Source organism: Thunnus thynnus, chromosome 18 (genome assembly GCF_963924715.1).
Source record: "Thunnus thynnus chromosome 18, fThuThy2.1, whole genome shotgun sequence".
Lineage (NCBI taxonomy): Eukaryota > Metazoa > Chordata > Actinopteri > Scombriformes > Scombridae > Thunnus > Thunnus thynnus.
The window spans coordinates 14,330,685-14,358,677 of record NC_089534.1 but is presented as its reverse complement, the minus strand read 5'-3'; the positions used below and the strand labels follow the sequence as shown (position 1 = coordinate 14,358,677).

At 39.3% G+C, this 27,993-nt stretch overlaps 2 protein-coding genes across 2 annotated transcripts in view; one reads left to right on the top strand and one right to left on the bottom strand.

Moving 5' to 3' along the window:
• nbas (NBAS subunit of NRZ tethering complex) overlaps window positions 1–20,194 on the bottom strand; it is a 160,461-nt gene extending 140,267 nt beyond the window's left edge. Inside the window, exons 1-9 of the mRNA XM_067573103.1 lie at window positions 19,953–20,194; window positions 19,473–19,524; window positions 18,383–18,419; window positions 15,813–15,890; window positions 15,128–15,175; window positions 13,952–13,995; window positions 5,093–5,226; window positions 3,576–3,709; window positions 1,384–1,482 (exon numbers count right to left, since the gene is read on the bottom strand). Of these exons, the coding sequence (XP_067429204.1) occupies window positions 1,384–1,482; window positions 3,576–3,709; window positions 5,093–5,226; window positions 13,952–13,995; window positions 15,128–15,175; window positions 15,813–15,890; window positions 18,383–18,419; window positions 19,473–19,524; window positions 19,953–20,045 (719 nt within the window). The 5' untranslated portion in view covers window positions 20,046–20,194. The remainder of the gene's footprint in view (window positions 1–1,383; window positions 1,483–3,575; window positions 3,710–5,092; window positions 5,227–13,951; window positions 13,996–15,127; window positions 15,176–15,812; window positions 15,891–18,382; window positions 18,420–19,472; window positions 19,525–19,952) is intronic.
• A 177-nt stretch (window positions 20,195–20,371) lies between these two features.
• ddx1 (DEAD (Asp-Glu-Ala-Asp) box helicase 1) lies at window positions 20,372–27,828 on the top strand. Its single transcript, XM_067573104.1, has 26 exons — window positions 20,372–20,592; window positions 20,713–20,764; window positions 20,931–20,994; window positions 21,089–21,118; window positions 21,610–21,706; window positions 21,964–22,011; window positions 22,143–22,226; window positions 22,422–22,505; window positions 22,598–22,674; window positions 22,767–22,839; window positions 22,949–23,025; window positions 23,122–23,236; window positions 23,439–23,577; window positions 23,785–23,845; window positions 23,967–24,065; window positions 24,225–24,314; window positions 24,652–24,840; window positions 25,004–25,055; window positions 25,235–25,381; window positions 25,543–25,634; window positions 25,716–25,788; window positions 25,899–25,971; window positions 26,187–26,229; window positions 26,320–26,415; window positions 26,754–26,874; window positions 27,106–27,828. The coding sequence occupies exons 1-26, from the start codon at window positions 20,577–20,579 to the stop codon at window positions 27,234–27,236; spliced, it is 2,223 nt and encodes a 740-aa protein (XP_067429205.1). The 5' UTR covers window positions 20,372–20,576; the 3' UTR covers window positions 27,237–27,828.
• Window positions 27,829–27,993: the final 165 nt, after the last annotated feature.

Here is a 27,993-nt window from a genome sequence, read left to right as displayed (position 1 = left end):
CTCAAGAGGGGGGGAAGGTGTTGATGAAGCAGTGCTGTTCAGCACAACACTGCCCCCTGGTGCAGAGAAAGTGGACATTTAGTAGGACCCAAAAGCTGAAGGTTACTTTGTGAAGTGATGGAAAGCTAATTTATGTTCAAATAGTGGCCCATCTTTGACATCAGGCAGCTTCTTCTACTTCCATACTGCGATCCCATGGTTTCATTAGAACAGATGCCAGACTACTTCTGCATATTCTTCACATTCTTATGTACATACAATGCATTAACTCCCGTCTGTAAATCTGATAATGAAAAGATCACAATGTCTAACTGCACATCTGGAATCATTTCTGAATATTTGCTATCCCATCTGTGCGCCACACAATATGAATAGCTACTTACATAGTGTCTGCTTCAATTAATCATTAATAAACTGCATTTTTTACATGTATGCTCAGCTTTTCAAACTTTTTCTCATATCAACTTTCTCACCTTTATTTTTTTTTTCCTCTGGTCTATTCTCTCTGTTGCTGACCCAGTTTTCGCACAGGGATCATTAAAGTTTCATCTCATCTATCAGTTGGCAAACACTTGACAGTAGCTGCCAAAATCCATTAAGCTGCCAAACCAAGCTTCACCAGCCAAACAAAATCTAAATGGTATGTGCAGACGTGGGGAGCGTGGTGAAAACAGTAAGGTCACGGGGGGTGAGCCAGACATAATTAACTGAAACCTTTGAATGCTAGGTGGTGAGGAAGTCCAAGGACATCCTGGACTGCCGTAGTAAATTCCTGCAGGTGTTGCATTAAAACGATTGGCTCATTTATTCCGGAGTAATCCCCCTGGCCTCCTTCCATAATGTAACACCTTATCCTTGTACAAGAATGTCTGCAAAAGACTGCTAATGTTGTGTGTTTTCACTGTATAACCAGTCCGCATAGCAAGTTTTTCAGATAAAGTGAGCTGTAATGTCTGGCGCGGTGATCAATATAATACGTACTTATGAGCATATTGACGACATGTGTAAACTTGTATTGCCCCTGAATGTCAAATGATGAAAGTGTTTGAAATCATATGGCTACTTTCAAATTCAAATATTCGAGCTTTACAGGGCAGCTCGTAGCATCATCTGCAGTGATTTTAAGGATGAAATTGGATTCAAAGGATGTATAAGGATGTCTGAATATAACACTCTTGATGAAACGCCGCTCTAATAGATGAAGGCTTGAACTAGAGAAGCCACAAGAGAAAATAAAATGTCTTGGGAAGTCAGGTGGATGTGAGAAAGGCATTGCACTGAAGTTAGCAGTCTTTCATTTTTCAAAAAAATCTTCATGATTTCAACTATACTCTACGGGCACTACAAGTTCAAAGCATGTTGTGAAGGAGACAATTCACTTACCGGTGGACAGGGTGGTAAATAGCTGAGGTGATGCCATGAGAGTAGTGGGCAGAGAAACTGAAGCTGTGGTTCTCTTGGAAGTTCTGATTGGTTCCCACACTGAGAGAGAGAGAGATAAAGAGAGAGAGGGAGAAAAAGGATAGACACATGACAAGTCACCTATATTTTAACTCTGGCATACCAACAATCACAACACTAAACGGTCGTGTACAAAATGTTATTGGTACAACACAACCGCTTTGAGGAAGATGAGACATGGTGAAATATTCAGTCTAATTTAAGTTGGCAATCTAAATTAAATTGGCACTGGAGGAGATGTCATGTAATTTGTGTTTGGATATCTCACTGGGGAAATGTTTGCTTGTGATGTAAACTGTAAAGTGAGAAGGCTAAAGAGAGGTAAAGGAAAGAGCTGAAAACTTCTTTGTTTAGGTGTTCATGCCACAGCAAAAGCAGTTGTGTGCATGTGAACACACACATACACACACACACACACATGAAGAAGTGTTGGCACAGAGTGAGAGAGAGAGAGATGACTTACTGTCAAGCCTCAGCTATAATTCTGAATTTCTAATTCAAAGTGTTTAAGCGACAATATTGGAATGCAGTCATATGAGGAGGAAGAGTGAGTGTAAGCTCCATACTGAAAATGAACCTTTAAAAAATCAAGCCAGCACTCTCAGAGTAAATCTGGTGCAAATGTCTCACATCTTAATTACCTCCTCACACACATGCACATTCGCCCGCACACCCTGACGGCTTCAAAGGCAGCTAACGCCATTTATCTGCCTGTAATAGAAAAATAAATCAGCGTTTTCCTCCGTCCTCGGCATACATCACTACAGTACGCCTGCTGGATTGAAAGGAAGTCGTGGAGTGCGGGACGTCACTCTGATCGAGATTCAACACGCATGCACAATCTCATCCTGTGTCTTGGAGTGTCAATGCAGCGAGGCTTGGTGTGACTGCAGCAATCATGCGGAGTGAAATTGGAAATCTATAAAATAATGCCATATTAAATAGTGCTAAATTAAAAGGGAAGTTGTGCCCACAAGAGGAAGGCAGACATGCAGACTCTTGCAGGAAGACACACATACACAATCAGACGTCATTAATCTAATATTCAAAATGTGATTGAGTAAGGATTGTCAAGCAGGGGAATTTGTATTCAAAGAGAGAAGTCACTCCCCTCAACATTTACATATAGATAGATAGATCAAAGAGGATGCACTGTACTATAAAGGTTAGAATATACAGAACATGCATTTAAAGCACAAGATAATAAAGCAGCTCAGGATGGTTCTGGGTGACAAATCTCCAGAAATGTGACAGAAATAAACAACTAATAAACAGTTTGATGCTGAAAGTTTGCAGTTGAAACATTTAAAAACAACAGAAGTTGAATTAGCTATTAAAATGGAAGTGCTGACAGCAGTTGAAGTTTCTGTAATCCCTGAATGATACTGAACTGCTAATGTAAGTGTGGGAACTGAATGAAGTTGAAGTAGAAGTGCTGAAAGGAGCTGAAGTTTGAGTTGAAGTTCAAGCACTGAAAGGAGGTGCAATGTAAGTCAAAATTTAGATGACAAAGTGAGCTAGTCATGTAGGTTGAAGTGGAAGTCCTGAAAGAAATCAGTGGAAGTTTAAGTGAGTTTGAAGTGTCTCTTGAAAAGTAAGCATTGACGAGAAACACGGTTCAAATGTCAGCTGACGTGGAAATGGTGAAAGCAGTTGAATTCGAAGAGTAAAAGATGAAAGCAGTTGAAATGTCAGTTGATGTGTAACCGATGAAAGCAACTGAAGAGTAAAAAGATGAATGCAGCTAAAAGACCGGATGAGGAGTATAAGATGATGGCAACTGAAATGTCAGTTTATGCGTAAGTGGTAAAAGTAGTTGAAATTGAAGCACTGAGAACAGTTCAAAGTGTGTGCACTGTGTTAAGTTGTAATTTCGGTTGAAGTGTAAGACGATAATAAAGCAGCCCAGAACATTTCCAGGTGTCCAAGTGAGCTGGCACCTGAAAAATCTCATATTATTTATGATGTCTTAAACTTAAATAATGCAGGGTTTCAGAACCACAATAGAATTTACTTTGATTTGCTAGTTAAGATAACATTACTAATGAGAAGGTGCTTTGAGATACCTATTTCTAGGTCTACTTGTGCATTAGTGGAGGAGGTTTGTCTCTCACCTGACTAGGTAGCTCTTGAGCCCGCCGCCGTATGTGATAACAAGCAGCTCAGCCGACCACTGAGTGCTGGCTGTGTATTCCAGGAATATCAGGCCTGCCACTGCACAACTGAAATCCCCAGGAAAACTCACCACCTGGATCAATAGGAAGATGAGAGGGAAAGGTCAGAGGCGGTGCGAAAGTGACTGATGTAAACAGCAGAGGAAATCAAAAGACTTAGAGAAATATGTAGAATTATCTATCAGTTTGTGCCCCCGTCAAATTTTTACAAGGGTAAACAACAAAGATACATCATACGCGATGCGTTTGTTAGAGAACAGAAAATAGACAGAAAAAACATTAGGAAAGAAAATGATGGGACAAGGAAGGCAGGGAACAAAAGATAAAAGAGAGACAAGACAGAAAGTGAAAGAGAGGCAGAAAATTAGCAAATTTTGATCTTTTTCATCCATGCAGACTTTCTGTCAAGTTGACTTTATCATTTCCTCCAGAAATAGCATCAAGTCACTGGTGTGTGCACTTAACAGTGACAAACAAGAGAAACAGTACAGCAGAGGAGGGGGTTGCTGATGTAAGTGTGCAGGCACACATACTGGAGATGCATAACAAAGTGGTGTTGCACTAAAGGAATGAAGATCAGAGACTTTGAAAGATGAGTGTGGCTGGGGAGAAGGATGACTGTCTGAGCTCATCCTCTCAGACAGGGCGGATAAAGGAGTGGAAGGAATGATGGATAGAAAAGGAGGAATGATAATATGTGACACACAGAGGGCATTAAAGTGAGGGGGAACAGCAAATGGACTTGAAATGGCAGCACAAAGAGAGATACCGAGAGAAAGAAAGGAATATCGACGGAGGACTGGAGGAGCAGCAGGCGAGTGAAAAATTAAAAAGAGGTGGTGATGGAGATGGAGGGAAAAGGCATGGGACAATATGAGCATAAAAGGGAGAAGAAAGATGGATGTGCAGGCGAATAAGCAACAGACGATGAATGAGAAAGAAGTGACAGACAAAGAGAGAGCGGAGGGTGTCTGACAAGAAGACCGGCAGCTCAAAGTGCCCTGAAAATGTGAGCTACATTGAAACAGCAGAGCAAGGCCCAATCAAGTCTGGAGGCAACATTATGGAGGTCTGAATCCTCATAACTGTGTAACTGAAAGGTTACAAATACAGTTAAAAATGCTTTTTGTCAGGATAAGAAACTGCATTTTCCTAACTTATAATCTGTCTAATGCTTTCAATCAAAAACAAAACACCAGAATCAGCCTGTGTAGTACTTCCCAGTGATAAATCAAGCAAAGTTTATGCATGAATTCATATTAGATGCAACATAATGTAGGAAAATATGGAGATAATACTGAAAAGGTGCCAAATGAATGCTGGGTTTCCATATGCTACGCTTAATCACTTATAATTAGTATCGACACATGCACAAGAAAAAAAAAAGACACAAAGATAGCTTGGAGGGGAGAGGAGTTGTTTGATGATGTCAAAGAAGGGGGAACTAGAATGGTTACCGGTGGGATGACGAACAGTTCGCTGCCCATGAGGTCGAAAAGGCGCACGGTGCCGGTGCTGTCAGCGTAGGCCAGCAGGGTACAGTCGTGGCTCCATGCCACCCTCCGCCATTGGGGGTTTGGGTCCTTTGGCACTGTATCAGACAAAAAGAAAAAGAAAGCTTGAAAGCTCGTAAAAACAGAATGCAGAGGAGAAAGAGAGACAAGAGATTCAGGGAGCCGAGAATTTCTTATTAAGCCAGATGAGAAAACTCTCTGTGAATAATCCCTGATGTTCTGTGGTGTGCCGATGATGAATACAGATGGGAGAAGAAGGATAAAGCTAATGCCATACATCAACACAGTGTGTCTAAGGACCTATCCAATTCATCTGTGAAGGATAGCTAGAGTAATACGTCTCAATTATTGTCTCTCAAAGACATGCACACACATATCCACACGCACACTCATTGGGAGGTAGGGGGGTTGGGGGGGGGAGTGTGTAAAAGAGAGAGGCAGAGAGAAAGGGGGAGGAGAACAGAGATCATAAATCCAGCTTTTATTGAAGTATAGGCTACTGTTTTACCAATCTGCTGGCTCAGCAGTGCTGTGAGTGTAACCATATCGCTATGATAAAGCACATCCCTGCCTGCTGGCACTTTCTCAAGGATTCGCTGTCATACTTCCCTCTGATAGAGGGGCTGGAGCAGTCTGGCCAGCCTCAGATCCTCACTCTGTTTTGATTATCTTATGATACATTAAACAATACAGGGGAAATTGTGCTTTTTTGTACAACCGTGCACAATCTATGTGTTGTGTACAAGAAAGCCGAGTACAATATTTAAAGGGGACCTATTATGCTTTTCCCTTTTTTCAGTCATATATATAATGTTACAATGTCAGATGATGATATTAAATGTGGCCAAAGTGTCAAATAATGAGGTAAACGTACGTAAAAGTAATCTCTGTGAGCAAAAAGCACCAGCTTCAGAGTGCTCTGAATGCTCAGTTTCCAACGTTTTTTTCTACTTTCAGCCTGAGCTGACATTGGTTTGTGACAGATTTCTTTATATGGTCATCTGCTCCACGCAAAGTGCATGAGTTCACTGCTCCACTCTGCTAAGGTTATGGCATTTTTCCATTGTTTTGGAGGTAGTTACGCCGAGCCATGACTCGAGTCAAGTGTTTTTCCATTACACAGCAGGGCAAAGTAAAATAAGTTGGAGGTGTACTGGTCATCTGCAGCTCTTCATCAAATATCATCATCACTGTGCTTGTACTATTCCTCCCTGTTTTATTTGTAACTGATCCGCTAAACAAAGAGCTTCAAATACCTCCAAATATCTCCATATGTTGTTGCGTCAACCGGTTTTTAGCGCAGCTAACAAAACTCTGCTAATTCGGTGAGAAACACATTTCATTTCCTGTAAATTCTTCACAATAAAAGTTTCTCGTTATTTAGTCATTTAAAAGCTTTTCATATGAAGCAGTAAAGCAGGAAATGTTGGGTTTGCATCAGCAGTAACTTAATACAACTCTGATAGGGCTGCCCCTCGGCAGGCTTCCAGAAAGCTGTCCAATCAGCAGAGACTTAGGCTCATCGGGAGGGGGCACGTAAAGAGACACAAGCTAAAACTGCCTAAGAGACAGAGGCTGCACTGAGGGGCTGCATAAAGGGCCAGTATAAGATAAATAGGGAGTTTTTTTTGAACTGTGAATCATGCAAAGCTTCTCTAGTGGAGTCCCAGAATAAAAACATAGAGCTGCAAATGAGCTTAATAGGTCCCTTATTCTTCCATTTTTAAATGTTCAGCTGGGCACAACCTTTAGCACAGACTCAGATTTGGCAAACAGTGTGAAACATAAAATGTCACCACGGGTGCTATGCCTGCTAAGCAATAAAGTTATGAAAAAGAAGGTATGTTTTTGTTGATATCACACAACAGTGCTATTGGTGTTATTGTATTGAATTTCTTGGCTGAGGAACGCTGCTGCAACCCCTTGTGGGCAATACCGCAAACGAATGGAGGCGTTGGATATTGTATGACTAGAATTTTAAATGAAGAACAAAGGGAAAGAAGTGGGAGGCGAGACAGATTAAGAGAGAGAAGGAATGAGAGATAGAGGTGCTGAAAGAAAGAGTGAGAAACAATCAATCCGGCACCCACTGAGAGAAATAATAGCTCCCCAAATTTTGAAGGCCTAAGTATCAGAGAGCACCTCAGGAAGAAGGCGATTTAACACACCTTTGAGACTCTCAGCTGAGAAGGAGCAGACAAAAACATGCAGCCATTATGAGAGTCCTAGGTACCAAGCGCCTCCTGTTTTCCTCTTCTTGTTCTTTTGGCTCTTTTGCTTTCTATTTCAATCTTTTTTTCTATTTCACTTTCACACTGCTTCCTTCCCTATCTCCCTCCCATTATGAATTGTATACAGTGTGTTGTTCTGCGGCTGAGAGGGCTCCATTTCCACATAGATGGCTTTTTTGGGGAGCTGGAAAATTGGATGCAACTGTCCTGTTTTTTTGTTTTTTTTTTCTCTCCTGGAGAACTGGGGGCGGAAGTTGGGGAGAATTACACCCAACGACCCAATAGAAGCCTTCTATCTAAAGCCTCGCAGATGCATTTATCAGAGCTCAACACTTATGAATTATGTACGGGGGTGGGAGGCAACTCCTCTGTAACAGGAGCAGACAGAGAGAAGGGAGAAAGAGAGAGTGAGACAGAGAGTGAAACACAGGTGTGGAGGCATGGAACCACGTTCGCGCACGAGGATGCATACACATGAGCGCATGCACAAGCAGAAATGAGGGAATGCATGCACGCACGCACGCTCCCCCATTAAAAGCAAATGCCATTAAAGGCAGGATCACAGCAAAATCCATTAGGACAAATCTCCGTGAAATGAAATGAAGTAAAAATAAAATGAAAAGGATAGATGAAATGGAATGAAAAAGAGGACGGAGGCTGGGGTTTACACAGGCCCAGGGGCTACTGTTATCCACACAATGAACCATTAGAACAACGGCCCACAATGATGGCCAGCCAGAGCGGAACAAATATAGTGTGAGAGAGAGATGGGTAGGAAAGATGATGAGAACGAGAAAAAAATGAAGGAAAGACGGAAAATAGAGAAGGAGGGCACATAAGTTTCATTCTGGACTTTTTACTGAGCACTGTTTCTAATATTGGAAAAAAATTTTCCAATATTAGCTTTTTCTTTTTTTTTTTAACTTAAGTTTTACTGTTTCTCATTTTAGTAACCACCAACTCAACTTCCTGATTAGATAGAGCCTTATAATTACATTTGTACAATTTTGTTATTTGTAATAACCACTCCTAGATATTTTATTGTTTTTGCGTTCCATCTGAAATCGTATGCTTGTTGGATAGCTTATCATGGGGAATAATTTATTGACATAATCTGTGTTTTTGCCTCATTGAGTTTGTAACCTGAAAAGTAATTATAAGATTCTAACAATTTTATTTATTTATTTATTTATTATTTATTTTATTTAGGGAGATAGATATTTGGTTGTTTTAAGTAGATCAAGGTATCATCCACAAATAAGCCAATTTTGTGTTCTGTGCCTTTCACCTCCACCCCCTTCATCTTGTCGTATTGCTTGAGCCAAGGGTTCAATGAAAATCACGAAGAGAGTGGATGATAGACAGCACCCCTGTCTGGTAGATCTTTCCAGCATAATTCAATTTGTAAGATTACCATTTATTTTTAATCTTGCCCTTGGATCTTGATAGTATTTTAATACAGTTTACTGAGCCTGTATAAAAGCCAAATTTTTCTAAGCAGAGATATAAAAACTTCCAGCAAACACTGTCAAAGGCTTTTTCTCCATCTAAACTACATAGCACTGCATTTCCCCCCTTTCTTCTTCAATTATATGTAGTGTCCTTCTTATGTTGTCTTGCGTTTGGCGTCCCTTAATAAAACCTGATTGGTCCTCATTGATTAATTCTGACATGAATGTCTTGAGTCTCTTGGCTATAATGGTTGTATATATCTTAAGAGTCACAATTCAGTATTGATATTGGTCTGTAGTTTTCACAAAATTCTTTGTCCTTACTTTCCTTGGGGATTACTGTAATTAAGGCCTCCTTCCATGAGAGGGGAATTTTGCCTTTTTTATGGTTTCATTGAATGATGCTAATAACAGTGGGCTTAGTTCCCTCTTAAAAATTTTGGACCATTCAGACAGGAAACCATAACTTCCTGGAGCCTTGTTAGATTTTAAATCTATTAATTGCATCTTCCAACGCTTTTTCAGAGACATACGAGTTTATAGTCTAATTTTGTTTTTCCCTATTGCTAGTAGATCTAATGAGTTCAAAAGGTTTCTAATTGACTCCTCATCCTTTGAAACTGGCTGCCAATACAGCTTTTTATAATAATTTTCAAATATCTTATTTATCTCTCACGGTTCAAACTCTAATGTGTTAGTCGTAGGATCTCTGATTTTATGGATTGCATTCAGCAGCTCTTTATTCCTTATATGTCTGGCGAGTAGTTTTGTTGCTTTGGGACCCGCTTCATACTATGCTTGTTTCAGGAATGTAATTTTCTTTTCTACTTCATATCCTAGTATCTCATTCACTGTTTTCTTCGCTTCTTTAATTTGATGAAATAACCCTGGGTTATTTGAACTTTTATGTTGCTGTTCTAAATTTTTGATCTTTCAAATCTTTTTCTGATATAATTCTAAAATAGCTTTTTTTTTTTTAAGGTATGCTGTTCAAGATATTAGTTTTCCACATAGTATTTCAGAGGGTAATGGAGTCTACTTCTCCCTTGTCATTCTCTTCTCTGTATGTGTTTATTTCCTTTTTGATCTCCTCTTCAAATCCTGGATCATTCGCCAAGTTGTATTTTTTTTCTTATCGTTTAAATTTGATGTCAGGTACAGGGCGCTATGGTCTGATAAATCTGCTACTCATGTCTTGCATTCTTCTGCTCTAAATCTATCCACTCTATTCATGAAAAAACATTATATTCTTGTATGTACTGAATGAAGGGCTGAGTAGAAGGGCTGAGTAGTAAGTGTAATCCTTCTCGAGTATGTGGAGTTCCCTCCAAATGTCTATAATTTCCAGTTCCATCAATGCAGTACATACATAATGAGCCAATCGTATTTTACTACTTTTCTTTGCACTAGTTGTGTCCAAGTTATGATTCAATGCAATGTTAAAGTCTCCTCCACATATCAATATCCCTTCTATTTCAAGGGCAATGACATCAAATAAATTCTTAAAGAAATATTTATCACTTTTTCGGGGGATTCATAAACATTAATCAGTGTAACCATTTGGTCTTCCATTTTCCCCTTTAACAGAATGTATCTACCTTCTTTGTCACTTATTTCTTTTAGGGTCTCAAACTTTCTTGTATTTGATATTGAAATTGCTACCCCCCTCTTACTACCCCCTTTATATGAACTATAGAATGTATTTTTAAATCCAGACATTTTGAATTTTTCATGTTCTTGCTCTGACAAATATGTTACTTGCAGATAACTGACCTGTGTTTTTTTTTTTTCCTTTTTTAACCTTGCTATGATATTCCCTCTTTTCATTGGATTGTTCAACCCATTCACATTAAAATACACCATTTTATGATGCTTAGGTTGCAACTTGTCCTTTCTTTCAATATTCCTCTCTCCCACTGACACTTCTAACATTAGAAATATTAGGAAATGTAACATGAAAAACCAGGAATGAGTTCTTCCAATAACAACAGGCTCCCTCAACTATGCCCATGTCCCTGTTGGAAAGAGAGGGGAAAATCCTCCTATGAAGGTGGGGCCCCTCACTAGAGGTAGGTGGAGGCCCCAGAGGGGATCCTCCTTGCATCACCCCATCAGGTGATGTAATGTCTTACATAATATTTTTTTCCTCAAACACGACTTATCCTGATCAGTATTTAAATATATTGTGTTGCTCAGCTTCAAAGCATGGCCTTGTTTTTGTTTCAAGACTTTTTTTAAAATGATGCCCTATGCACAGCTTTACTGCCCATATCTCTCAGATGTTTTCTTTATCTCCGAAACTCTTGTAGTTTTCCCCTTGCATGCTGAGTTAACATGCTTTGTGTTCCTGGTTCTCTGACGCATTGCCATGGCAACACTCTTTGTATCCAGTCCTCTATCAAGCGTCCCTCGTCGGTTTCCTTGATCTGGACGTCCAGTCCCCTCTTTCTCATCTCTTTTGCTGCATCCAGTGTGTTATTATAAAGCTGGGATCCTTCAGCCCAGTGGATTCTGATCCTTGTTAAGGGTGTCTGGAACCTGATTCCCTTCTCCTTCAGAAACTTCTTGATGTGTAGGCTTTACACTTCTGTACCACCTCAGCTGCATAGTCATGGTCAAAGAACAGAAGTTGCTGTCCAGTGTAATTGGTTTCTGCCAGGCCTTCTTTAATACCATCTCTTTAGTGTCGAACTGGAGGGAGATGACAACTATGGATCACAATGTCTCCCTGGGACCGGGCCTCCTCGCTGCTGATCTGTGTACCTGTTGAATTAGTAGGTTGGTCCCCTCTGGCAATGCTAGTTCCCTTTGGCGTAAATCTTCGATGTATTTGGAGTCCCCTTCTGCACCCTCCAGGACCCCAAATATCTGAATGTTGTTTCTCCTTAACCGTCCTTCCAGGTCGGTTAATTTTTCTTGCAGTTTCTCTACTCTTGGAGTGTTGACAACAAAAGTTCTTTAGCTTCCATGTTCCATGTCTCTAGCTCCTCAATGCATGTTTGAGCCTCACAAATACTTTTCTTCTGGTCCTGTAGTTCGTTGCTGTTTGCCATCAGTTTATTGTTGATGTCTTCCTTGAAGTTGGCTAATTCCTTTCTGAAGATTATGTTGAATTCTTCTTTAAAAACTGCAAGGTCATTTTTCATATCTTGTTTGAGTACATTTATTTCCTTGGTAATGTCAGCTAAACCCTTGTGTAGAGCCTCTGCATGGGCTCCTACCTCACCGCCATTTTCCTCTCCTTTGGAGTTTGCTTCCATATCAAGTTCTTCTTGCTTTTTTACCTGTACTTTTAGGGTCTTTCGCCTTCTCTATCAGCCTACCCCTTTCATTCCTGGTTTTACTTAGAATTGAATTTGGTTCATTATTAGTTGGGCAGCTTTTTGTCCTCTACTGGTAGGAGCTCTTTCTTAAGCTCCCATCCCTCTCACACTGATTTTAGCTTTTTTCAATTTATTCTGATGGCATATGTTTTTGATAGTGGAAATGTGAGACAATCCTGGTGAAAGTTGCTAGGTGTTACTTTCAGCATATTAGTGATAACTACGTAGTAACTACATAGTGATCATCTCCGTTTGAATCTGTGGGAAAGACTGTGGGATATTGCCAGGGTTGCTGTCAGCCAGTGTGTCTTAAGGGGCACCAAAAGTCAGAGTCCTATAAATTGATACTGCTGTTGCTTACATTAAAACCTAAATTAATCGATTTTTGGCCACTTGGGGGCAACACAACAAGCTATGAACACAATATTGACATATAAGTACCATATAAAGTTGTTATGGTGAATGTGTTAGCAATCGATTGCTTGTGTTTCTGTCCACCTGACAAATGTAGGCTCAAAATTCAAAACTCTCCTTGCAGCTCTGTTTTGCTCTCAACCGACTCTTGAGGGAAATATTTGGCTTTTTAGCTACTAAATGCTCCATTATATTCAGCCATTTCGTGCAATTGTATAGTAGGTTTATTTCAGCTTTTTTACTGAAAATAGCTGCCTGCTGCTGCTGGAAGCAAGGTTGAGGAAAGCGAACCAAAATAATAAAATTGCAGGCCATAAAACCAAAACAATAAGCTTAAAGACACTAAAATGCTCTATAAAGTGAAGAGGAATTGCAAAGTCAGATGATAATTCTCTATGGGTTTGTAACTCCCAGCGACACCTTTTACATTACACATAGTGATTTGATCCTTAAATAAATAATGAAAGAATATTGATTAGTGCAACTTTAAGTTTTAAAAAATGACATCTGTAAGAAACCATATTCAAAAGATATCAATAGACATCATTTTCAAACAGTATTTAACTCAGTTCTGTATCATATGTTAAAAACTTCTCAACTTACAGAAAGTTTAGGCTTCATCGTGTTTAGATAGAGCAATTAAAACCAGTAGAGCTGGCCATTTCAGTAGCTAATCAAACAATCAAGGCAATTTATTTTTATCAGCCACTATGTGGCTAGGTTTAATGAGTGGCAGTGTAGGGGATGAGGGTGATTATCTGTGTTGTTGTTCGCAGCCACACTCACACATTCCAATTAGCTGCTATGATCGATGTTTCTCTTTGAAATAAACTCACAGTAGATGTGTGCAAAACAAAGACAACTATAGATACCGTAAAGTTAAGACAAGTTAATCATCACCACTACAGATGACAAAAACAGCTTACACATTTATTAAGTATGAAACAGTCAAATGTGGGCGGAATTTCTATTATTTTCTATTCTCACACACACATACATATTCTGTCTGAGCTGTTAAAAAACACAACAACTCTCTTAGATCATATGAAGGGCTACAAGCACACACACAGTACATTATCAAAGGCGTCATGCACATTCAACTTGGGCTCGTGTCCCCTCAAATATTTGAGCTTGAACGACTTTAGGAATTGTTCAATTTCACAATAAGCATTTTTAATTAGCCTTAATAATATAGTATGTAAATAAAAGACACTTTTATGTATATTTTTATTCATGTAGTATGACTTGAATTTGTCAATTACTTGAAGCTTTGGAATTTCTCTATTTAAAGTGACTTTAGCATCAGTGGTTTTATATATATCCCACAAGTAAGTACCATGAAGTGCAGTATGTGATTGATAAAACAGGAGGAGAGGGTCTTACCCTGGCATTTCCCAATGACTGAGCCGAAGTCATCTCTCACAGACCTGAGAAAGAAACACACATACACAGAGTGGGAGAGGGTGAGGAAAAAGCGGTGACATTACATAGCTTGACAAATATACACACACAAGGATGCAGCCACACACGTCTAGCCTCATATGACCTGGTATAAGGTGAGTTATAACAGCCACTGATATCCTGCCAACTAAAGTAGCTCAATGGATCAAGCAGACTGGGCCTTGAGAGTAGGCACTGTTTAGACTGGCTCTTAGCAGAGCTCAGTGGATAAAGCCTTGAGCTGACTTAACACCAGCTCGCACCAACTAATGCTATGAGGCCAGGCTATAAAATACTCTGTGATTAAACAACAGTTGTGTGGAAAAAAGAGAAACAAGTGAAACTCACAATATTTCCCTAAAGCATGAGTCAACACACAACACAGTTCTGAGTACAGTGAGTTTTGTTACGATCAAACATTAGCAGGTTTTACATATTGATATATTCATGAAAAGAAATTTCATTTACACAAAGGGGTCAAGAGGAAAGCAGCCTTCTGAGCCAAAGCTGCACATAGTTGAAATGTGCCTCATTTGCCTCTGAAAAGCAAGACATATTTGTATACCTGTTTCATTGCTATTGATTTTCATTTCAATTTTGCTCCATTCTAAACATTACATTATGTCAATAGAGCACATTGCTGAGTGAGTATATTTTGTCTGTGTAAGCAGGGAAATTGGATTTGTGTCTGGAAATAATTACAGCCTCTAAAAATGAGAGCAAACATACTCATATGTATGCATGATTTTTGATGTCTGTCTCTATCCCCTCTCTCTCTCTCTGTCTCACACACACACACACACACACACACATATATATATAAAACATTTAGGGAGCACTAGCGTTTTCTAAATGTTAATGTTCATTTTATGTTGCCTGAAATACCAAATTAAAGCCACAAATATGTACGCCAAATTGACTCAAATATTTTCCTGTGACTGATTGAATTGATGTTTAATGCAAATTGAAAAAAACAAACTTCATTCTTTAGATGCAAGCTGAGACTGCAGCTCTTCTTAAGGTAGATGTGATAAATCACCCCCCTTAATTAAAAGGCTCTCTATCACTGGCATACACAGGCAGAGTGCCTCAAACAGCGGGATAGGGTTCAATAATTACCTAATCTCCACACACTGGTCCTGAACCACTGCCAACAGTTTGCCATTACTGCAGAGAAAAAAAAACACAACAAGAGAATGGTCAGGGATGAATTAAAGAAAAATAAATGAGAGAGAGAGTAATGAGAACAGCAGGTGAGATCAGTAAAGGAGATAGAGAAGTAAAAAATCATATAGGGCAATTAAGGAAGATAAGACACAAGTTTTTGGGTTTTTTTTTTATGTGTATGAGTGTGTGTAGAGGGGCAAGTTGGATGGAAAAGAGATAAAGACTGCAATAGGAGCCCAGGTTGGACGGCCTAAAGAGAGGGGGAACTACAATGATTGGGAGCATTAAAGAGAGCAAAGATAGTTTCAGAGGGAATGAAATGAGGGAGAAAGATTTCAGGGCAGACAGAAACAAAATGGAAGGATCCAGCACATCAAACTAATAGACATGCGCAGCATCAATCGACCTCGCTTAACACTGTCTTACATGGTCAAATCGATAGCCAATTAAAAACTGCCTTTCTACTTGGTTTATCTGTTGTAATGAGTACAATTAAATGATTGGTTGAAAGGAAATGAGAGAAGGGAGGGGAAGGCTTAGTGCATGTCAGCAACAAAGTAGCCCACATTCTGGTATTGATCACAGTACGAGTGTTTGTGTGTGTGTGTTTGTGTGTGTTTGTGTGTGTGTGTTGCACCTTGCAAGCACCAGCTGCCAGTTGATCTGCTTGTTTGCCAGGCGGAGAAGACCGAGGGGCAGAGACGAGCTGGTGGGGCTGAAATTCACAGGGTCATGACACGTTAAAAAACCATAACTGCTACCAAACTGGAGTCTGGACAGCGCATTTCGCTTTGAAGAATAATTACTGACAGACAGCTGAGATATTTCAAGTTCATCAGTGCTGCAAACGGAATCTTTCCAGTGTTCAAGTAGCGTAGAGTTGTGTTGTTTCGATTTGTTGGTATGTTGATTGGATCATTGGATTGGATCGTTAATTCGCTGCCATCGAAAATACCAGTTTGAAATGTATTTTTCCAAATCACTGACATCACTAGACCCATTATCTGCAGCATCTTCGTCTTCTGGACTTCCTCTAACTTCTCCCAGACTTTATACCTACTTTTAGCACTAAAAAGTTTTTTGAATTACTTTTAGACCCAAAACTTCTAAAGTTCAGGGGGACACAGAACCTTGTTTTCAGAGTTTCTCCTACTCAGCCAATTTGGACTTGGGTAGGATGTGAATACAGTCCCAGAACTCTAAGGATTTTTGCTTTCACTTCCAATTTTAATACTGGAATAATCACAGAAGTAGCAGTAGTTTAAATACTTTGTTTTACTCTGTAGATTCATTCTGACAAAAAGTTTTTCTTATTCAAAGTAATGTTTTTATAGCATTTCAGTTGGAGTGGTTTTTCTCTTCCATTACAGTTTCAGTATTATTTCAGTTATCAATTTTTGAGTATAGTCGATACCAGTGGTGCTGCGCAAGCGCTGTCTGCCTGCTCTGTGTGTTTGAATCAAATAAAATCCCTGATCCGATCTCATCCACAAACAGAGGAGGAGAGCTGGGAGACAGCTAGAGGAGTTCTTAAATTTTTAAACTGTTATTGATGGTGCCAGCTAACCACCTGCTGACAGACTAAGCAGGCCTTGGTACTAGAGCATTACAGAATCCACTGCAGGCCACATCTAGCCATCTGTCTACACGTTCCATCCGACAGTGTGCAGTAAGAGCAGAGTGAATGAGGTCAGTATATTCAGATTCACACTGCAAAACAAAATCTTCAGAGATATGTAGGTACATCTTGAATGCAAGCTACGTGTATGAGGCCTTCCTGTAGTGAATTTAAGGACGAACAGATCAACTAAGCCTTGTAAGGCCTGTGTCAAAGTGTAGTTGTGTTCACATCTGTTATTTAAATGTTACATATGAACTTTCCATTTTACTTGTGTTGGAATAAATAAAACACACCAACAATTAAACTAAACCTTGATTATTCAATGTCTTCATATGATGCTTGATGCTTGAAATAAAAACATCATAAAAATGTATTAATTTTTTTGAAAAAATAATAGCCTAATAACCAGCAGGGAAAAAGAGCAAAGGTGCTATTTCACACAGCAAATGCCATATATTTAAAGAGTATTGCTATTGTTCAGGCCATCATCTACTGACTAATTGATAACCAGATGTGATGTGGTCTCAGCAAATGCTTAACAATGTCCTGTTAGAAACCCTGTTTATGATTTGTATATAAAAATAGTGCTATGCAAATATTTTAAAGGATAGGTTCACATTTTTTAAGTCTGTCCTAAAACGATGTTCACATGCTCATATGTACATTTAAGTTTTAACTCTTCTCATCCTGTATAAAAATGACTTTTAAAGCTCAGCTGACAATAATATGATGCTTCAGGAGTCTGACTTACACAAATCAAGTAGATGTTTTCCAAACTTACAATCTTTTTGGTACCACATTTCTTTGTGTTATCGTCCCTTTCTCTTGACTCACCAAACAAACACCGTCCATGGAAGCACAAAGAGAGAATTTTGTTTGACTAACCAGACTGTTAAAGCCTCATATTAGCTTCAGTTGCAATTTGGAATTAACTTCTTTCACAGTACGAGGACTGTGAATTTTGTTCCCCATCACTTATACTGAAATTGCTTTACAACGGAATATCTTTGCAGCCGCTATGGACAGGAGGAATTATTACAACAGCCAATAACCCTTTCAATGCACATATGAGCATGTGAATGTTGTATTAAGATTGACTCTGAAAATGTCAACCTGTCCTTTAATACCAAGTTCAATCCAAAAGTAATGTGTTATTCTTATCAAATGATCAAACTAGTAGACGTGGCTTTAATTGTATTGAGCAAGGTTGCATGTGTTCATTTGAAGGATAACAAACAACTGTAATATTTGTTTTGTGTTTTGTTGTTTTTTTTCTAGTTCAGCCCTGCTATCATTGTAAACATAATAGTAAAATAATTGACTGATAAGTCAGTGTCAATGAAATGTACATGCACATTTGCATTTATAAGGTAGCCCATTCAAACATAAGTGTACCAACATTAAAAATTAGAGCAGTGTTTATGTGTTACATGATTTAGTCAAACATGTATTTATATGTAGTCATAATAATCAAAGCTTCTTGTCGCAGTCAGTTCATTTCACTGGCTAAATAACAGCATGTGTAAGTTAAGACAGACTGCTCTACCTGACAGCCTCTGGTTATATGATAATGATGATGAACTTACCTGTACCACAAATAGTGTAGGATCAAGCGGAATGGGCCTGTAAACAATGTATCACAGTTAGTATGCTCAATAACAGTAACTGTGATAATGTCACATTGCATTCATCAACATACAGAGGGTCTCTTGCCACATTCTAGATTAAATTTAGAGACTGGGGAAAGCATGAAATGATGTTTAGTCTCATTAACCAAATTTAAGCAAAGGTGGTCAAACTATACACTATATTGCTATAACATTATAGCTCCTAACAGGACCAGCAACAGTTCATCAACACTTTCCTTGAATATGCGGATGCTCTGGCGTCATTAGAGTTATGCCAACATGTATGTATCATGCATTACATATTTGTATATCTTATCTGGTACACATATCTGTCTGTGATCTACTTCTGTCATCCTTTCTTTGTTTTCAAAACAGGGTAGACTTGGAGATATTTCCTACATAGACATTTTCTTCAACAAGTAGTAGTCCTAATAGTTGCTGTAATCTTGTGTTTTTATGTTGGAAGAAGTCTTAAACACCTTTAAAAGTTTTTATGCTCCACATATTTGTAACAAACTCCCAGAAAACTGCAGTTCTGCTCCAATCCTCAGTTCTTTTAAATCAAGGCTGAAGACTTTTCTGTTTGTCGCTGCCTTTTATTAAATCAAATTTAAGGCTTTTCATTCATTTATTGCACTATAACTTTTAGTCTCCTGTTTTATCTGTCTTATTCTATTTTAGCTTATTTTTATTTTATATTTGCTTAACTCTTACATAACTCTTTTTTAACATTTAAATGTCTTTTTATTATGTGTTTCTTTTATATTTTGTCTTAATGCATTTTATGTTTTATGTAAAGCACTTGAATTGCCTTGTTGTTGAAATGTGATGTACAAATAAACTCGCCTTGCCTTTTAAGTATTGCTAGCCTATTTTCCCATTGTTACCAACTCCTGCGTTGTATTCTGGTGGGAGCAAAGGTGTTGCTTTGTAGATAACCTGGTTGTAACATTTACAGGTGAACATCATGCTCGTGGTCAGGTGCTAAATACATGTTTTTCTTTAGGGCATAGATAGTATCACAAGTCAAAATAAAGCAGAAACTTACCTGTTACTGCTTTTGCAACAAGAGAGGTGTTGTGCTCTTTGTTGCCTCGCAACTGCAAATGTAAGAACGTGACAGGTGAGCTTAATAAAGTTGTGTCATCATTACTTATCATTTGCTGACATTGGACTTCAGATAAGAAGTCGGACTGGTTTCTTTTCTGTTGCCAGGGCAACTTACTTAATGAATAGTGTAGTATAAGCTAGCTAAAAGGGAGCGACACATGAATGGTTGCCTTCTAAAGGAACTTGCTTGTCTATGGACACTGTGGCAAAGCGAGAGCTACATAATATTGCAGTGTGATATAAGAATGTGCGGATTTAGTTTGCATAACTTGCAAACTAACAGTATGTTTGTGCTACGTGGCTCTTCGCGGCTGACCCCTTTGCAACTGATGATAGTTCACTTTCGGAGGCCATTTTTATAAATAAAGGTTCAACACACGACCAACTGTAAATGAGCCATAATAAAAATATGACTTACCTGGGTGTCCGTCTCCGGCGGCCATTCAGTAATAACAAGTAAATCATATAAAATGTTTTCATCTTCGCTTTCTATCAGACTATCTTCAGCCATATTTGAACCAGCTGTCAAAAGTCTACGGCGGTCAGCACGGGACAAAATATATCTAATAACTGCGTTTGGAAACTGTCGCTAACCGCACAGGTGAAGCGACCCTACGGCTTACCTTGCGTAGTATAATTTGATAATAATATCTTAATATGTGAGTAGCACCACAAATTATTTGCGGTGTATGAGTTTGCAGTATTTCATGTAAAACTATCCGGAACCAAATGTCATAAGACTGTCAGTACGGCCCACTACAGCAGGTGCACCGTGTCTACATGGTAACCCTATATCTGCGAAACTCTCGTGAGCCGCTTCAAAATATTCTTGTCTCGCTGTTTTCTGACGTGACAACGCTGTGGTTAAGGTCTGGTTAGGTTTAGACACAAAAACCACTTGGTTAAGGTTAGGAAAAGATCATGATTTGGGTTAAAATAATCACTTGAAACGTGGCGTGGATTAAAGTTACTGCTTTCTTACAAATCTCGCGAGAATTTCGTACACGTTGCATCCGGCCGGATTGAACTCATAGCATCCATAATGGCAGCGTTTTCTGGTAAGATTATTTACTAACTTCATATTATTGACGTGACATTTGGGGTCTACGTCAACGCCAAACGACTTTTAAAAGTGTATTGAATCATTAAAGTCATTAAATATGACGTTTGTTCAACAGAAATGGGTGTTATGCCTGAAATTGCGCAGGCTGTGGAGGAGATGGACTGGCTGTAAGTCACTCTGCAAACACCAGACTTTTTCTTTCATGTGCACATCAGCATTTCTAAAAAATGCATATGCTGTGATTTCTGTCCACGTTGTAGTTAGCTGTTAGACAATGCAATTAGCCTAAAACAGTAGACGCTAAACTGATTTATTCTAATCACTGGATTTCAGGCTGCCTACTGACATCCAGGCAGAGTCCATTCCCCTTATTCTTGGTGGAGGAGATGTACTGATGGTAAACGTCTTTACACTAATCTGTCTCACACAAATTTGCCCGTTTCACTGCACACTGCAAATTTGACACCTGACTTTTTCTTTTCTTTTTAAAGGCAGCAGAAACTGGTAGCGGAAAAACAGGAGTAAGTAATGGACAGCAGCACTATTTTGAATGCAGTTCTTTTAGTATTTCCTTTTATTAAATTATCATTTCGCCTTCTGGTCAAGTAACATAAATGAAGCCAAAAGAAACTGCAACGACAACTGCAACATTGATCAACAGAAATTGAATCTGCAATTTTACAACATTTTGATAATAGCTGGTTATTTTTCCAAGCAAAAATGTTCTGGTTCCAGCTTCTCATATGTGACCTTTTGCTGTTTTTCTTTGTCAAATATGACAGCAAATTGAATTTTTTAAGGTTTTTGACTGTTAGTCAGACAATACAAGCAAACTGAAGACATCACTGTGGCCTCTGAAGAAATTGTGAATGCAGTTTTTTCACTATTTTTTTTAAACTAAACGATGAATGAGAAAAAAATTGGTAGATTAATTGTTAATAAAGAAAATCATTAGTCACAGCCTTGAAGCCAAAGGGTGATAGTTACTCATCATTTCTCTTGTCATCCTCAGGCCTTCAGTATCCCTGTGATCCAGATTGTGTATGAGACCCTGTCTGACCAGAAGGAGGGCAAGAAGGGCAAAGCCACCATCAAAACTGGAGGAGCTAGTGAGAACACCTTTACCTTCAGTTCTCTGAATTTTAATAACACTATTAAATCACAGTTCACCAGAAATTCTATGTCATACACCTTAATAGTTCTCTGCTCTGACCTAATCTTGCTTGACATAGAGAATGCCCTCTGCATATATCACAACCAGTGTCAACACGGCTATTGTGGTGGAACTATTCAACTATATATATGTATGGTCTATTTTTCTGTGGTTCTTCAGATGTTTGACTCGTTTGTCTTTATTCTGTCTCAGTCTTCAACACCTGGCAGATGAATCCTTATGACCGCAGTGCAGCCTTTGGTAAGAGAAGCAAAAGATAAGCCAGCGATGTCACACTCAAGCCCTAGAGGACAGTCTAATCATGTGTTACCATATATCCCAATTTTGACATTTGCCGCATCTAACAATTGTTGCTTTTTGTTTCTATACAGCAATCGGTCCAGATGGACTTTGCTGCCAGAGCAGAGAGTTTAAAGAATGGCATGGCTGTCGCTCTACAAAAGGTGTCACCAAAGGTAATTCAGACAAACACTGCTTCCAAGCTGATTGGAGAAAACCAGGGAGAAATTAAAAGGGAACCCAATCACCAAATTATCTGTCTTTGTAACTGTTATACCCTTTGTTAGTGTCTGACAGTGTATTTTTCTCTTCCTCTATTACTCTTCCTTCCTCACTCCCACCTGTCCTTGTCCATGTCTTTCTGTGTCCAGGGAAGTACTACTATGAGGTGACCTGCCATGACCAGGGGCTGTGTCGGGTGGGCTGGTCCACAAGTCAGGCAGCCCTTGACTTGGGTATGCAATATCTTTGCTGCAGAACATATAGAAGCTAAATAAAATGGCTCAATACACAATTCACTCAATCCTGGTCTCCTCTCTCTTTCTAGGAACTGATAAGTATGGGTTTGGTTTTGGTGGGACTGGAAAGAAATCACACAATAAGCAGTTTGACAGCTATGGCGAGGTAACTGTTAACTAATAGTTGTTATTTCAATATGTAAACAATTGTGAGAATAATTTTCAAGCATATTTTCTCTTTGTTAACTTGCTTTGCAGGAGTTTACCATGCATGACACTATTGGATGTTACCTGGACCTTGACAAGAGCCAAATTCTCTTCTCCAAAAATGGTACAGTCTCACTAGTTATGATTCTCCTCATCATGAATATGTAAGACATCTGGAGTTTCGGTTTAAATAGCAACTTAACAGATGTTTCTTACCCCTTTCTCTCTACCAGGTAATGACCTGGGTTTGGCTTTTGAGATTCCTAAACATCTGCAGAATCAGCCCTTCTTTGCCTCCTGTGTGCTCAAGGTAAGTGCTCAACAACACTTAGAATTTGGTAGGTAACAAACCAACAGGTGCGAGTCTACACCATACAAATTGTTCCATCCCGTATTTTTCTGCCAGAATGCAGAGCTGAAGTTTAACTTTGGGGGAGAAGACTTTAAAAATCAACCTAAGAGTGGGTTTGTGGCCTTCAACCAGGCACCAGACAGTCACTCAGTCAAATCTTCTCAGACAGGTATGTGGATTTTACTTCATGTCACATAGTAGCAATAATAGTTTACTGGATGATGCATGTATACCTTTTTTATAATAAAAGCCCTTTTTCACCAGATGTTTTTTAAAACCAGGTACGAATTGCCATTATTAATGTGAAGCACCGCTAAAAATAGTGTAATTGGTCCATTCCTATGTTAACTGTTTCTTCTCTGTTCATGCAGGCAGCGCAAAAGTGAGTCAGGTGAAAGCATCATCCAATGCACCCAAAGCCCTGATCATTGAGCCGTCTAAAGAACTGGCTGAACAGACCCTCAACAATGTCAAGCAATTCAAGAGATATGTAGATAATCCCAAACTCAGGTATGACTAGATTATATAGTTCTTGTATTGAAATTGCATGTGTATGCATTTTTGAAAAGCAGAGTTAATGTTTTTCTTACATTTTGCGTTGCATTTGCCAACATTTCTCACTTAAAGTGTAATCTGCAGTGGACACCAGCAGATGGAGCCAGTGCTCAAGTATAAGTATGTGCCAACAGTGTGTAATTTGTCAATTTGCCACTGCAGGGAACTACTGGTTATTGGTGGCGTGGCTGCCAAAGAGCAGCTGGCTGCTCTGGAACAGGGGGTAGGTGACATGAACTGTCTCTAAATAAACATTAAATTAGTTTTAGACACTGTTAAATAGAGTTGAAACATTTTTCACTGACAGTTTTGCTCCCCGTTCCTCTGTTGACTTCAATCATCAGATCGACATTGTGGTGGGAACACCTGGCAGACTGGACGACCTCATATCCACTGGAAAACTCAGCCTATCCCAAGTTCGCTTTTTGGTCCTGGACGAGTGTGTATGTACAACACATCTACTTTTTTTTCATAAATTTTAGGTCCTTCTACATTAGAAGCACTGGTTGTTTACAGCCTAGAATGTACAAGATTTTATTTCAAATTAAAATCCTTTAAGAACCTGAGAAGCATTTTCAGTGAACATTATTTTGTGTCTTCAGGACGGCCTCCTGTCAGCAGGCTATACTGACTTCATCAACAGGATTCACAACCAAATCCCACAGGTCACTTCTGACGGCAAGAGGCTGCAGGTAACGCTTGAGATAAGTTGCATGTGTGGTTTAGCTGACAATTCCTTCAGTATATTTATAAAATGATGTAGAGATTCATGTTAGCTCTGAACAAATACATTTTCAATTATAACAACAGTTAAACAGTTTTTTTTTAGTGGGAGCTACAGATGGTTTAGATTAACTATTTGCATTTTGCATATTAAATCAAATTTCCCTTATGTTTCATTTTCTAACCCTAAACACTACAGTCATGCTCATATATTGTATATTCTAAATCTTTTCTAAATTTTCACATCTGAAGGTGAGTTGCACCTGTTAGTAGTTCAAGTGCATCAGCTGATCTCCTCTTCTCCAGGTGATTGTGTGCTCGGCCACGCTGCATTCGTTTGATGTGAAGAAGCTGTCTGAGCGCATCATGCACTTTCCCACTTGGGTTGACCTGAAGGGCGAGGACTCTGTTCCTGAGACCGTCCACCACGTGGTGGTGCCTGTCAACCCCAAGAACGATCACCTATGGGAGCGGCTGGGCAAGAACCACATCAGGGTGAGTAATGTGCTCTGCAAAGGACACATTTCATGGTGACATATGAGTATCGTAGATGGCTATAAGTGTTGCAGCTGGAAGGTTCCTAAACTTGCAGAGTTGGCTTGTAGGTTGTTTGTAATTTCTTAATGTGCTGACTGGTTTTTCTCTTTTGCTGTGGTAGACTGATGAAGTCCATGCCAAAGATAACACCAGACCAGGGGCCAATTCAGCAGGTGGGTGAAAGCAGTCTTGGAAAATGAAAATTTAGTCTTGGAAGGTTCTTTTTAAACAATTCCTATCAAAGTACCTCACATTAACAACACCACAGATCTTATATTTGCATTTTTCCCTCCATCGGCAGTCATAAATGAGGTCTTGGTAATAAGAAACTGTGTGTGTGTGTGAATTTTAGAAATGTGGTCAGAAGCCATCAAGGTGCTGAAGGGCGAGTACACAGTGAGGGCCATCAAAGAGCACAAAATGGACCAGGCCATAATCTTCTGTCGCACCAAGATCGACTGTGACAACATGGAGCAGTACTTCATTCAGCAGGGAGGAGGTAGGAGGCTGTTGTGCCATTTTTACATTTTACTTTTCAGCAACCACAGGACACATGTTTTGAAAGTGGGAACATCCCATCACATACATTGTGAACACACATCTAAATATGAGGGAATGATGTAATTTATTTTTTTCCCTGATATGTTCTGTTATCTTTAGGTCCAGACAGTAGAAGCCACCAGTTGTCCTGCGTTTGTCTCCATGGTGATCGTAAGCCCAATGAGAGGAAAAATAACTTGGAGCGCTTCAAGGTAAAAGAACAGCAGCTTAACAATGCCACTTGACAAAGTGAAACCAGCTGTTCGGTATTTAAGGTTTCCTTGTCTTCTCAGAGAAAAGAAGTGAGGCTCCTGATCTGCACAGACGTAGCTGCCAGAGGGATTGACATCCACGGAGTTCCTTATGGTAACGGAAAGATATCAGACTTCCAGTATTAAAAAAAACAGGCTATATTTTACACATGCATGTCCACTGCCTGCCATTTAGTTCTCACAAATGTCCCCTCTTCTCCCCAGTGATAAATGTCACCCTGCCGGATGAGAAGCAAAACTATGTCCATCGTATCGGGAGAGTGGGCAGAGCAGAAAGGTTAGCACTTGAAAATCTGTGTGCATTTGCATGTTAGGGTTTGGTGATACAGGTGAAATTGTGTTACTGGTTAGTATTTACTTTTGTTATCATCAAGTTGATTGTCATGCATTATTATATTTTCACATAATATGCCTTTAAAATGCCTCATTATATACAAGTTATCTGAAAGACATTGAATAATAGTGATTAATTAATTGCCTTAAAACTTGCAGAATGGGTCTGGCCATCTCCTTGGTTGCTATGGAGAAGGAGAAGGTAGGATGGATGATAGAATACACTGATATTTGATTTTAAGTACGCATAGTTTTTGAACATGGTTGTAAACACATCTGTCCATGCGCGCAGGTGTGGTATCACGTCTGCGCGAACCGAGGCCGAGGTTGCTACAACACCAGACTGAAGGAGGATGGAGGCTGCACCATCTGGTACAATGAGAAAGAGGTGAACAAAGACACTTGACATAAACTGAATCAAGTTGAGGCAGCAAGTTAAATTTGCGGTTTCGAAAGGCAACACCGTCTCCGATTCAGCAGAGGGCTTTTAACATGATTTGATAAGCAGCAGATTCATTTGTCATCCTGACAGAAATCAGATTTACAGTGTGTCAGGTATGAAATCTAATATATTCATTGTGAACCCCTAGTGGGCAGTAAAGTTTTGCTTTATTTTGGTAGCACTGAAAGCTCAAGCACACTTTTGTCCCTGTCGCTAAATGACGTCATTCTGCACTACCCAACATGCTTGTGCCCTTTTTTTCCCCTTTTTTGCTCTGATCGCAGCTTCTATCAGATATTGAGGAACATCTAAAGTGCACCATCACCCAGTGTGAGCCTGACATCAAAGTGCCTGTGGATGAGTTTGATGGAAAAGTCTCTTACGGTCAGCGCAGAGCATTGGGAGGTATGTGTCATAGACAAAGGGAGGGAAGGTAACTGACGACTGTGTTGTTGTATGTTGAACATTGCTTTAGAAATAGGAACCAATCTTTCAATCTAGTCCTTTTGATGTACAATGAAACATCTATAATTGTAATGAACATTACAGTCTCACAAGGCTGTAAGCTTAGTTGGTTATAGACATGTATTGTATTCACCGCTGCTGTGTTGAGCTCAACCGGTTGCTCTTGTCTAGGTGGTAACTACAAGGGTCACGTGGATGTGCTGGCCCCAACAGTTAGTGAGCTGGCTAACCTGGAGAGAGAAGCCCAAACTTCGTTCCTCCACCTGGGATACATGCCAAACCAGCTGTTCAGAGCCTTCTGAATGCCACTCAACTAACACTGTCAGCTGATACAGAGTTAAGAAGAATAGAACATTTTCACATATTGCAGTGACTACATCTTTGTGCAAAGAAGCAGTGTGCAGTCACATTCCAGTTGGGTTTTTTTTTTTTCATGCAACCATAAATACATTTACATGAAATTTATGCTAAGAGGTGTTAAAGTAGCAAAATTTCACTGGGTAACCCAAGCTTATCTACAGTCTGTATCCAAAGGACAACAAGACTCCTGATTTCTGTTTAGTAGTGTAATATTCTCCTCCAAAAGTTGGGTTTAAATTTTGTGTTTGGGAAGCTGAGGCTATGTCTACTTTGAGCATGTAGGCCTGCACTTATGATTGCTCCAAAGGTCAAAGGCCTTCACCGCACAGCTAGCAAAAATGTCCCTCAACATAGTCCGTACATGTAATGCTAACACTAAAGCAAAATCTAATTGGTTTGATTTTTTTTTTTTTTTCTGATTGATATGGCTGAATAAAATATTTAAGTTTATCTGTGGAGTGATTGGCTGAAAAGTCAATGGATTTCAGTTGCTTGATCTTGTGTTTTCTGAAATAAACTATTGAAGTCCTCTCAGTTTGGAATTTTTTTCCTTATGTTTACTACTCAGAAATAAGTCCTGTCTTTCAAATAATCATTCAATGATTATTTAACCCCTGAATGTGTGCAATACTGTATTCAAAATCTAAGTATAGCAATTATGAATGCCTCTTTTCCTAAATAATGCAAACGATTGTGGTA